This window comes from Salvia splendens, chromosome 8 (genome assembly GCF_004379255.2).
Source record: "Salvia splendens isolate huo1 chromosome 8, SspV2, whole genome shotgun sequence".
In the NCBI taxonomy this organism is placed as follows: Eukaryota; Viridiplantae; Streptophyta; class Magnoliopsida; order Lamiales; family Lamiaceae; genus Salvia; species Salvia splendens.
In genome coordinates this window covers 3,722,700-3,736,389 of record NC_056039.1, presented here as the reverse complement: position 1 = coordinate 3,736,389, position 13,690 = coordinate 3,722,700, and the positions used below count along the sequence as shown (strand labels likewise).

The 13,690-nt window shown below is 37.1% G+C and overlaps 1 protein-coding gene across 1 annotated transcript; it reads right to left on the bottom strand.

Annotated features, from left to right (window-relative positions):
- Window positions 1-7,076: 7,076 nt before the first annotated feature.
- Window positions 7,077-8,740, bottom strand: LOC121743493 (vegetative cell wall protein gp1-like). The gene has a single exon (XM_042136799.1). The coding sequence runs from the start codon at window positions 8,722-8,724 to the stop codon at window positions 7,384-7,386; it is 1,341 nt and encodes a 446-aa protein (XP_041992733.1). The 5' UTR covers window positions 8,725-8,740; the 3' UTR covers window positions 7,077-7,383.
- Between the last annotated feature and the right edge of the window lie 4,950 nt (window positions 8,741-13,690).

The following is a 13,690-nucleotide window of genomic DNA, read 5'->3' as shown; positions in this document are numbered from 1 at the left end:
GTAATCTTCCACACAAATAAAACACAAGATTTCCATTGACTCTCCAAGAATTGGTTTTTTGCTTATTCATTTTCATATCAAGTATTCGTTCTTCTCGTTCCGGAATCGATCTCGTTGTGATAACAAGATTGAGTCGCGTATCTGATAGCATTACAAATTGGCGCCGTCTGTGGGAATCGAAGAAGGACGACGAATTCAACAATGTCTACCGCAAAGTTCGACGTTGAGAAATTCACCGGCGAAAATGATTTCGGCCTGTGGAGATTGAAGATGAGAGCTGTTCTGATGCAGCAAGGCGTCTGGAATTATGTGAAATCCAAGACGGACAAGAAAGAGATTCAAGGGATGGATGCGGCGAAATGTCAAGAACTGGAATACAAGGCGTATAGCTCGATTGTCTTGTGCCTCAGCGATAGAGTCTTGAGGGAGGTTCAGAAAGAGGATGATGCCGCGGGAGTGTGGGAGAAATTGGAGAAAATATATATGGAGAAGTCAATCTCCAATAGGTTGCATCTCAAGCAAAGATTGTTCAACTTTAGATTTTCTGACTCCAAGAATCTGACGGATCAGCTGGAAGATTTTCGAAAGTATATAGATGATCTTGAGGGTGTGGATGATCCCATGAAAGATGAGGATAAAGCTTTGATGTTATTGAATGCTCTGCCTCAGAGTTTTGAGCAATTCAAAGACTCAATACTTCTTGGAAGGGATTCGAAAGTGACTTTGGAGGAGGTATTTTCTGCATTAAAGCTGAAGGCAATGCAGAAATGTGTCAGCAAGCCAATCGATCAAGCTGCTGAAAGCCTCAATGTGAAGGCAACTTCAAAGAAACAATTCAAATTCAAGAAACCCCCATCTGACAAGTGGAAGCCAAGATCATCTAAGGAAGGAGATCAAAAGGAATCTAGAAGCTGCTTCTGGTGTAAGAAACCAGGACACATCAAGCAAAATTGTTTTGCTTGGAAGAAAAAGCAATCTGAAAATCACAAAGGAGATGGCACAGCAGCTATCACTGAGGAAATTGAAGAGGCAAGAGCTCTCAATGTGGTGGAGGATAGCCCATTATCAAGGCTATGGATCATGGACTCAGGCTGCAGTTTCCATATGTCCTCCAATCTCGACTGGTTCCAAGATTTAAAGGAATCTGAAGGCTCGGTGTTGCTGGGAGATGACCATGTGTGTGATGTAAGGGGTGTTGGGAGCATATGTTTGAGGATGGACAATGGAATTTTCAGAACTCTCACTGATGTGAGATACATCCCATCCATTAAAAGGAATCTTATATCCTTGGGTCTTCTTGAGAAGAATGGCTACGAATTGACTCTCTTTGGTGGAGAGATGCTTGTCAAAAAGGATGGCCAAATGATCATGAAGGCTGTCAGAAACAATGTGCTCTATTATCTGAAAGCTGAGGCAGTTGCTGGAACAGCTAACAACACACAAAAGACCATCAATTGGCATGCTAGGCTGGGCCATGTGGGGGACACTGGGCTGATGCAGCTGGTAAAGCAAGGCATTATTCAGATGGCTGATTCAGAGATACAAAGAGCCATTGGATCGTGTGAAGAATGCATTCTTGGCAAAAACAAGAAGCTGCCATATGGAGTGGGCAAACATAACTCAACACAACCTCTCCAATATGTTCACAGTGACATATGGGGCCCTGCACCAGTAAATAGCATTGGAGGAGGCAGGTATTTCTTATCATTAGTTGATGATTTTTCAAGAAAGGTTTGGATAATGATCATGAAAGAAAAGTCAGAGACCTTCAAGAAATTTCAGGAGTGGTGTACTGCAGTTGAGCTAGAAAAGGGGAAGCCTTTGAGATGCCTAAGAACTGACAATGGGCTGGAATTTTTGTCCCATGAGTTTGATGAGTTTTGCAAGAGAAAAGGAATTAAAAGGCATAGAACGGTGCCTCACAACCCACAACAAAATGGGGTCGCCGAGAGAATAAATAGAACCATTCTTGAAAGGGTAAGATGCATGTTGATAGCATCTGGAATGTCAAAACCATTTTGGGCAGAAGCAGCCTCCACAGCTGTTGTTTTAATCAACAAATGCCCCTCTGCTGCCATTGAAAATCAGACTCCGGATAGTAGATGGTATGGATCTTATGGAGACTATTCAAAATTAAGACCATTTGGGTGTAGAGCATATGCTCACATCAAACAAGGAAAGCTGGAACCAAGGGCTCTCAGATGTGTGATGATAGGCTATCAGGTTGGAGTTAAAGGTTACAGATTATGGTGCTGTGAGGAAGGGAATAAGAAGGTTGTCATCAGTAGGGATGTTATTTTCAGGGAATCTGAAATGCCTTTCTTCATGAAGCAAGTTCAGACTGTTGAGTTTGAGGTGGAGGGTCAGAGGGAATCCTCATCTGATGCTGTAAGAAGTCCACCAGATACTGTGAGAAATTCACAAGAAACCAGTGTTGGTGGATCCTCTGAACATGAAAGTAACATCAAGACTCCACAGAGACTGGTTGCAAGAGACAGAACCAGAAGAAGGATCAAGCTCCCTTCCAGATTTCAGGATTTTGATATGATGCACTATGCACTGGCCATAGCTGAGGAGATGGACTATCATGAGCCTTCAAATTACAAGGAAGCAATAAGGAGTCCGGAGAAGGATCAGTGGCTATTAGCCATGCAGGAGGAGATTGATAGCTTGTACAAAAATCACACATGGATTTTGGTGTTGAGGCCAACTGATCAGAAAACAGTTGGTTGTAAATGGATTTTTAAGAAGAAAATTGAGGCCTTCAACAACAATCAAATCAGATTTAAAGCCAGGTTGGTGGCCAAAGGCTTTACACAAAAGGAGGGAGTAGATTATAATGAAATATTCTCCCCTGTGGTAAAGCATAGCTCCATCAGGATTCTACTTGCCATTGTTGCTCAGAGAAATTGGGAATTGCAGCAACTCGATGTCAAAACAGCCTTTCTTCATGGAGAGCTCGAAGAGAAAATTTACATGGAGCAGCCTCCTGGTTTTGTCCAACCAGGAAATGAAGGAAAGGTGTGTTTGCTGAAAAGAAGCTTGTATGGTCTAAAACAAAGTTCAAGACAGTGGTATCTCAGGTTCAATGAGTTCATGCATAAGATCGGTTTTGAGAAGTCTTTGTATGATCATTGTGTCTTCATCAAGAGAAGAGGTGGAGTTGCTGTGGCATATCTACTATTGTATGTAGATGATATGCTGATCTCTGCAGAGCATAAGGAAGAGGTGGAGTTAGTGAAAGGTGATCTGAAATCTGAATTTGATATGAAGGATCTTGGAGATGCAAAGAAGATCCTTGGAATGGAGATCATAAGGGATAGAGACAAGAAAAGGATATGGCTAACTCAGAAAGATTACATCAGGAATGTGATCAAGAAATTTCAGATGGATAAAAGCAAACCAGTGAGTGTGCCCCTGAGCCAGCAGTTTAAGCTCAGTGTAAATCAGTGCCCTAAAGATGATAGTCAGAGAAGAGAGATGGATAAAATCCCATATGCAAACATAGTGGGAAGCATCATGTACACCATGGTGTGTACAAGGCCAGACATCAGCCAAGCCATAAGTGTTGTGAGCAGATACATGGCAGATCCAGGTATGGAGCATTGGCATGCTTTAAAATGGATACTAAGGTATCTGAATGGTACTCAGGATTATGGCATACTGTTTGATGGAAGTAAGAATTTTGATGCACCGCCTCTATTGGGATATTGTGATTCTGATTTTGCTACTAACATTGACACAAGGAAGTCCCAATCCGGCTATGTTTTCTGCATGTATGGAGCTGCTGTAAGTTGGAAGTCGAGTTTGCAATCTGTGGTGGCACTCTCAACAACTGAGGCAGAATATATTTCCATGGCTGAGGCCGTAAAGGAGAGCATGTGGCTGAAAGGAATCTGCTCGGATTTTGGAGTTGATCAAGGAGCTGTGACTGTATTATGTGATTCAAATAGTGCCATATGTTTGTCAAAACATCAGACATTCCATGAGAGGAGCAAGCATGTGGATGTTAAGCTTCATTTTGTGAGGGATGAAGTTGAAATGGGCTCAGTGAAGATTGAAAAGGTAGCTACTGAGCACAATGCAGCTGATATGCTAACAAAGGTGTTGCCCGGACTTAAGTTGAAGTATTGCATGGATTTGGTGAATCTGATTCAGCTGGAGTGATTGTGGAAGATGGATGAAATCTATGGATTGTCCAGTTATGTCCCAAGGTGGAGATTTGTTATGAGGATTGGGGCAAAACTGCACAATCAGTTCAGTTCGGTTACCAATATACTGTTCGGCGATTAGGGACCGATATGCTGTTCAGTGATCTGACGAACTGCAATCATGCTCGGTGATTGGTCGAGTTTGTAGTCGTGCTCAGGGATTAACCGAGCTCAATGTTCGGTGTTGAGCTCGGTGCTCAGTGCTCGGTGTTGGTGCTCGGTGTTGGCCGAACTTAAACGAGTTCGGAGTTGACAGTTGTTATTAACTGATGCACGTCGTCGGATGCGACTAGTTAGTTAGCTTTAAATGAAAGCCGTTAGGTTTGAACTAGTTGTTAGATAAGTGTTAGTTAAATAGAGCCGAGCTGTGGAAAAAGAAAAAGAATTTTTTCATCCATGAGTTTTGTAATCTTCCACACAAATAAAACACAAGATTTCCATTGACTCTCCAAGAATTGGTTTTTTGCTTATTCATTTTCATATCAAGTATTCGTTCTTCTCGTTCCGGAATCGATCTCGTTGTGATAACAAGATTGAGTCGCGTATCTGATAGCATTACAAATGACTGATATGTAGTAAATATGAATTATATAGAATATTAAATATAAAATAGTATAGAGTATGAAGTCATATTCTTGTACATGAAGTGTTAAAATTGGGGACATGACCAATATGTGCACTATATTTTTGAAGGAGTAAGAAAATATATATTTAATGTATGAAAGCTATAGGTGCGAAAAATAAAACATAAGAATAGAATTACCCATTAAATTTTGGGCTGCGGCCCGGCCCGGCCCATTGGACAAAGTGTAACGAATTGATGGTGGTCATGGACTCATTAAATGCTCTGATGTTCCGACACGGTTACTCACTCCATGAGAGTACTATTCATATTTTATTATCACCAACCAACAGTACATGTGATATGTACTATTAATCAGTCCACAAAGTGTGCATGTTAGTTTAATATTCGAGGAAAAATATACTCCATTTTCAATATTAAAACTTTTAAATCTTGTCTCACATCGACTTGATGATGATCCTAGCTTATCTATATAAGTATGGATAACTCTCCCCTTATAAAGCCTTTTAAGGGGTGAGTGACCTATTTCTAATTTGGTATCAGAGCGGGGCCTAATCAATTATGGATTTTATCTCTTTATCTCTTCTCTTGCCTACCCACGCGATGAAAGTCCGATGTGTCATTCCGGCCCACACGTGAGGGGGCGTGTTAAAACTCTTAAATCTTGTCCCACATCGACTTGGTGATGATCCTAGCTCCTCTATATAAGTATGGATAACCCTTCCCCTTATAAGGCCTTTGAAGGGGTGAGCGGCTCATTTCTAATATGATATCAGAGCGGACCAAAGTCAATGATGGATTTTATCTCTTTATCTTTTCTCTTGCCTGCCTACCCACGTGATGGAAGTCCGATGTGTCATTTCGGCCCACACGTAAGGGGGCGTGTTAAAACTCTTAAATCTTGTCTAACCCTCTCCCTATAAGGCATTTTAAGGGGTGAGTGACTCATTTCTAATATTCAAGTTTGCAGTGAAGTTTATGGTTGGGATGATTCATTTCTTTGAAAATGTTAATGTAGTGGAGTATGCCAAAATAAACTTTAAAAGTTTGTGAAATGATGGATGATAACTGATATGCATTGACGATGCAATGAGTTGATCCAATTTAAAAATGTAAATATGGACTGCCTACAAGAGTCCATATATTCGTACTCACTAGCGAAGCTACCTGGTGGTAGAGGGCATGAATCATGTAACAATTTTTTCATAATTTTCTAAGAATATTTTAATATAGTAACTAATCCATTCTATTTCCTTGTTATAATTTACTTCCTGTTTAATAAATATTTATTTATAGATTTGATATTTTTTTTGTAAATTAATTTTAAGTTTTATTTTATAGTTTGGATTAATTGGACATGATAGTTTTACAATTCTTCGTCTAATGGGAGTAGCTCAACTAGTCTTTGAGGATGAGTTATCAACTGAGATTTATCGTAATTTACCTCTTACTACTCTTTCGGGCCGAGATGTGGGCCTCTCTGGGCCCTTACTAGAATTTTATGTTTTGCAGCTGTCAAAACCTTCTTTTTAGAGCTATCGTCCATTACCAAACATTAAGAAATACATCTATATAATAGTGGTATTAGATAAGAGGTGTCCCTTTCTTTTTTTACTTTTTATTCTATTTTATGAATTCTCTAACTATATATTAAAAGCATCTGTTAGTTGATATGATCAATATTTTGATTTATTTAAATAACAAAGCCGAGTACATACTAAAATCAATGTCAATTGGGCATCATGCTGATTATATTATAATTCCTGCACATGATGAATCGAAAAAAATAAGGTGAATATACGACTTTTCCGTTCATATTTGATGACAGCTCAGGCGTTTAATTAATAATTTCATAAATCCAATATCTTTTGCAATTGAATTGTCGGTTCTAATTATAATTTATTGTATGAATTACTCCTATTAGAGATTTCGACTCTTTTTCAAAAGAGCCGGTAGATCGAGTTTGTCAAAAGAGGTAGAGAAATTCCATAGTTGTGTCTTTCCTCATCACTACTTATATGATCTTTAATTTCAGTCAGTACTATGTTTATGTATAGGTTATTTTCGGATTAATTCATAAATTATTTGGCTTGGACCAAAAATAGTAGTACTAGATTTTTCAATAATATCACTAAACATCCAAACTTTTAGAATATCATCAACTGCAATCATTATCATTGGATAGAATATTATAAAGTGTCACATTCTCATAACTTATTTATATGCGTAATTTTAAATTTGAAGTTGCTATATTACTTTTCGTAATTAATGATAAAGTTCCATAAAACAATGATGATGGTTTACATTTATTTCCATAATAAAAGACATATAGTACGTATTACAACAGCAGAGATATATAGTAAATAAGGCATATTAATTAATTACAACAAAATATAATTCAACATCTTATGAATGTGAAGATTACACAGTGGCCACAATTATTGATGCAAACACCCCCACAAACTCAACAAATTTTCACTTCCAACAATTTATTGAAATCTTGGAACAACAAATAACAAATACTTTCACTGCATCAAAAGATTAAAAAACAAACAATTACCACTCTTATCAACCACACATTCATTTTGGCTAATAACCCTGAGAGTGTGGTGGCCCACCGTGCGCACCTCCGCCATGACCATGCCCCCCCGCGGCTGCTTCCGGCTCACATTCTGCGGCGGCTGCAGGAACCATGATAGGTTTCTTCTTCTTCTTAGCTAAGCAGAAAAGGCCGACAGCAATGAATGCGAGGAAGAACAATCCACCTAAAGAGACACACACCGCGATCACGGTGGTGTGGTCTTTTCCGCCTCCCACGCTAGGAGGCGGTGTGAAGATAGTGTTTGAGGGCGGAAAAAATGGAGTAGGGGAGTCGGGAGATGGTGGGTAAATTGGTGGATATGATGGAGCACCCGGTTGATAGTATGGCGGATATGATGGGGCATAAGGCGGCGCGGCCGGGCCACCTGGTGGTGTTAGAGGATGAGAAGGCTTTGGCGGCTTCGCGGGTCTTCCCGGCTTTGGTGGTGAAGCCGGGCCACTTGGCGGTGTTTTTGGTGGATAAGAAGGAGTTGATGTCTTCGGCGGCTTGGATGGGGATTTTGGGGGTGCCGCTGGGCCGTTTGGTGGATAATGAGGTGTTTGTGGTGTCGGGGGCTTGGCGGGAACATCGGGTTTTGGTGGTAGTGATGGTGGGTAATGAGGTGTTGTTGGAACACTAGGGTTTGGTGATGGTGAGGGTGGGTGGTGGTGGTGGTGATGAGGTGGATATTTTGGTTGTTGTGGAGGGGGGAGAGGTGTTTCGGATTTTGGTGGTGGTGGTGGACAGTTTGATGAAGGTGGTGGTGATTTTGGTGGATAATGCGGTATTGTTGGAACACTAGGTTTTGGTGATGGTGAGGGTGGGTGGTTGTGGTGGTGATGTGGTGGTGTTTTGGGAGGATATGCTGGCTGTGGTGGTGGGGGAAGAGGTGTTTCCGATTTGGGTGGTGGCGGCGACGTTGGTGGTGTTTTGGGAGGATATGATGGTTTTTGAGGCGGATGAGAAGGTTTTTCGGGCTTGGGTGGTGGTGGTGGACAGTTTGATGATGGTGGCGGTGTGGCTGGGGTGTGTGGCGGCTTTGTAGGCTTTGGTGCTGGTGCGGGTGCTGGTGGGGATGAGGGCTTGTGATGGTGGTGGTGGTGGTGGTGTGGTGGGTGACGATGGGATGGAGCCGGAGAAGGGGCGGTAGGTGGTTTGTGGCGTCCTGGCGAATGCGGAGGTGGAGAAGGAGAAGGAGGGTTGCATGGAGGAGACGGTGGAGGAGGGGGGTTGCATGGAGGAGGAGGCGGTGGTGGTGGAGGTGGGGGGTTGCATGGAGGAGATGGTGGAGGTGGTGGTGGAGAAGAGTATGGATAAGCCATCTTACTCATACTTTTCAGTGAAGGCATTTTGTTTGTTTTTTTTTTACTTTGGGGCATGTGTGTGTGTGGTATATATAATGGCGACGAGGCACTGCTTTGTGGTTAAATGAATTGATTCATTGTTTGATATAATAGTAGTATTAACGAATCCGAATTGATAATCTTATACTATATCTATTTGCTTGACAAGGATGCTTTAGTCAAAAGTTTACAAATACTATAGTCTACAATAGTGGGGGAAATATTTATTGTAATTGTAGAGTGGGCACATGCTTATTTACAGTGTGTCCACACTTCAAAAGTTGGGAGATAAAATTTTAGATTCAAAATGAGATCTTTAACTTCATGTAATTAATCATTCTATCACACTATGCCAATGATATGCATTATTTCTATAACTAAGGATGAATACCATATAAATACAAATATGCAAATGTTAGTTAGATTTGAACGTTTATATGCCTTCTATCTCATAAAAATTTACCAACAAGTTAGTTAATTAAAATGAACTATTACATGTATCATGTTGCATTTCTTTCAATATTATGAGTGCCGATTATTAAATGATACTAATATAAGAACTAAAATACAGACATGGCTGGAAATAGAAAAACTGTGTCCGGTAGTATAGGCATCAGACCATTAATTTGGTGTAATTAATTATTGATTGATTAGTTTAGTAACTTAGTTCCCTTGAATTTTGCATAACCGCTCGAAAATGACAGTGCGCAGCTGGGAGGGCCAGAATTAATCTATTTGTGGTGGGGCCTACAATGTCACGCGTCCCCTAAAATTAAAGGATCAAAATAAAATAACAAAATATATAAACAACTCAAATTTTCAATATTGAGTAATTTTGGATAATTAAATAGTATGCTTGGTATTATAATTCCAACTTTAATTTAAATCAGTTAAGTAGACCCTTAATTTTATTTTATGTTACTACTGTCATATTCTCCTTGACCATCCATATAATAGATTCGGTTAGTTAAAACATTTGTATAAAAGTTTTGACACGAAACATTTGCTTATATACAACATTGCAAAATTAAAGAGATCCAAACCAAAGTTTAAAAATATAACTAAGAAACCCTAAATTTCAAAATCCTATTTTGACATTATCCAAATCAAATTTTCCATTTTAATGGGGTAGGCCTTAGGCGGCTACCTGCCAGTCAAATGTGATGGGCCTTCTTCAAGTTCAGCACTCAAGGGCTATATGTATGTACCCCACATGTCTGTCTAGTGTCTATTAGTTCATTATTAATTGTTATTGTAGCATCTTATATTCCAATTCGAAAATATTTACACTATTTGTCAATTTTGATTCATTGACTTCCATAAATAGTTAGGACTTTAGTGTGTTCTACACATGGTTTTATTGCAAACCAAAAATATCGTGATTTTGGCCAGTGCACATTGATATTATGTGTGAATTCAATTTAATTTCACAATTTCTGTGCCTCAAAAAGTGACAGATTTATAGTAGTATTAAAAATAAAATAAAAAAATGCTGACAGATGAAAAGTTATAGTTTGTGAGTTCAATGAATTTAAAAGGTGTATATGATTGTCTCACAGAATTGTTGCAAAAGGTCGTGATTTTTTTCGTATATATCCTTACTGGAAATCTGGTTTGAGTTGTCAGCATGAATGCATGATTTGAGCAAGCAAAATCATCAAACTCAGCAATCTATTACGGTGACGTTCGGTTACCATGACTAATATCTTGAGACTATCCATCTAGGATTAAGTTGTGGGATTATTTTAGTTGGAGGAGGAGGCTATGACTAATTATCATGAGACTATCCATCTAGGATTAAGTTGAAGGGTTCAATCTTATGAACCAAACATGATACACATTTAATCATGAAATTTAATCTTGTCAACCGAACACCCCCTACGTGGACGAAACTAATAGCAACTCGATGACGTGTAACAATAAACGGGTACTTAATTTTATTGATCAATTTTTTACCAGTTACTCCTACTCCTACTTAAGTTATAGTAGGATTTAATCAACTATATTCATTAACCATGCATTTATAAATGTTTATCATCATTTTTTGTGACTTAGAGTTGGAGTCATGGAGAAATGATGATTGATGAGATTTGAATTATAATAAACTTCTCTACCACTGAAATGAGGTTGTATCGTTTTGCATCTCTGAATGAAACAAATACTATTTATCATGCATGTTTAAATAGTAAGTTTTGGAATTGAGTTCAACTCATGGGATATATTTCCAGAATAAAATTATTGAGCTAGCCATTAAATTCCACTAATTTTTTATTCCTCTCTCTGGAGTGGGTGGAGTACCCAACGAATAGAGCTTATCGAGTTTCAAAATAAATGAGACTTCAAAGTCTAATTTAGTGTCAAAATTATAATTTAAATTTAGAGTAACCAAATTTGAAGTGACATGCACTATTTAAAAATGCAAGTTCGTGATTTTTATATATTCTTAAATTTGAGAGTCTTAAATTACAAATATACATATATACTAGCTAGTATATTTGATTACCGGCATATTTTTCTTAAAAAACTGATGATCAATAATAATTTTCTTATTTACGTGGTGATCCGAATTTTCAACCTGATACACTTAATTAAGATGAATAGTGCTGTAATGATGACATCATGGGTGTGCATATTACATGTAGACTGAACACATATATAAATAAAAAGATTATACTAGTATTACTCAATATAATCAACGACTTTTAAAAGATATGTAGCGATATATATAGAGTCGTAAGGCAAGTAGTTGGTGGTGCTTCAATTATTGGCTTCTCTTCCTTTTTGATTTTTCATATTCTAAATGGTCCTCACAATCTCACATATTTGTTGATGACTATCTATAACTAAATATTAAGTAGTAATAATATTAGTAAGCAAATTAATATTCAAAGATAGCTTTTTAATTATATTAGATATATTCTCACTCTCAATAATGCTTCTTCTTATATATGATTATACTTTGTTATAAATTCAATCATATTGGTTTAATTTATAGCAATTGTAGATAACAGAAGATCAAGAATATTGCAAAAAAGTTTTTGTTACTTTAATATAGAAAAATTACTAGAAAAATAAAAATATTTATCCTCTCTCTCTCTCTCTCTCTCTCTCTATACTAGTACTCCATATATAGTTCAAAACAAGGATTCAGACCAGATCCATTGTTGTCAAATGTGGTGGTCTATTAAAAAAATTGTACAGCCTATAATGATACAAGAAATTTAATCTATATTCTTTCCAAAGATTCCCTCAGACCATTAAAATTATACGAGTATTGAGTAAACTTTGAACATTTTTCCTAGTTCGAGAAAATCCCACTAAAAGGAAACGTGTAAATCATATATATATGCATTTGATATTTAGGTCAAACGTTAATTGAACTCAAGCTTACGGGCATGCATGGTTGTTCTAGCTGGATCATACAACTGGCTTTCTTTACTGAAAGTTGAGAAATAAAAAAAATTTATTTGTGTTGCTTATTTTGGAGAATAATTTGGACAGCGAATTAACGTTGTAAATTTAAGAAAGATTCTCATTTTGTAGATAAATTGAATGATATGCAGCCTTTTAGGTGACGCATTAGCGAAATTGTTAGGAAAATAATGAAAAAAAATTGAATTCAATTATCATATATATGAATTATATGGATTAGTGGTTGGAAAAAGTATTGCACAAATATTTAAAATGATGCAATTATAGAACTTTTTTGCAATTTAACATTAATTAAAACCATGCTGTTTCTCAATAATGAATCACCCCTTTACAATGCTTGTTAAACGTGCGAGTAGTGAAGAGAGAGATTTTTTTTTTTGTGAAGAGAGAGAATGTTGTTACACATTTATTTCAGTGTACATGCAAAGCATTAGATAAAATAGATAAAGAAAAAGAAAACAAAGGAAAAGCAGTTTGAAAATTTGTTAAGCCCATATGTAAAACTGGATTGGGCCTTAAAAGTAGAGATTTGTTAAGCCCATATGTAAAATTTGATGGAAAGCATTATTTCATTATCAACATAAAACAGTTAAGCCTATTCGGCCCACCCCTACTACTTTACGTTTTAAGTATTCAAGTACTATAATATGTTGGTTTATATGTAATAGTTTATACACATATATTTACTACTGATAAAGTAAATAAAATAAATAATGTCAAAATAAAATAAAAATAATACATATATTCCCATTGAATTACACTACTATAACAAATTGAGCCCACTCTATCTCTTAGTGGGTCTGTTAGTATGCACACTTTGACCCATACATATTTTAAGAAATTTGAGTGAGTTAAAAAAAAGTTAATGGAATTTAAGTCTTACTTTTATATATTAATTTTATAATAAAATAATATGTGATTGAGAATGAGCTGTTTGAAGTTTATTATCAAAAATAGTAAAATGTAAGTGTGACAAGTATTAGCGATTCGACCAAAAAAATAGCAGTATTTCTTTTTTAATGGGAACTTTCACAATTCCTAAAATACCAAACGCACGACATTTTTCACAAACAATTACTCCTATAATTCATTAATTTAAATTGCAAAGGGAACGTTAAAATATAACGAATCTAATCAAATGGCATCCATACAAGTCTATTCATTTCACATAATAAAAGTATAATAAAAATTAAAAAAATGAATATAACTAAATAACAATGATAAGAGTTAAATCTTATGAGAAATTATTGGACACGACGCATCAACACAATCTGATGGTAGCGCACGCATTATGTGTCAAATATTAATCTGCAATTATATCGGAACTTGTGCCTCCGCTATGGGATGACACGCGCAGGAGAACGACTATGATCTCATCAAATCGATCGACAAACATCAACAAATTCTTAAAATCCAGATATACCCCGGTAGAAGCTTGTAATTACAATCAAACCCGCTATATTGTAAGAACTCGTGAATGGTAAATTAGTCTTTTCCCTTTCTCCTTGCTATCCAGGCGCTATATATTCCCCCATCTTAA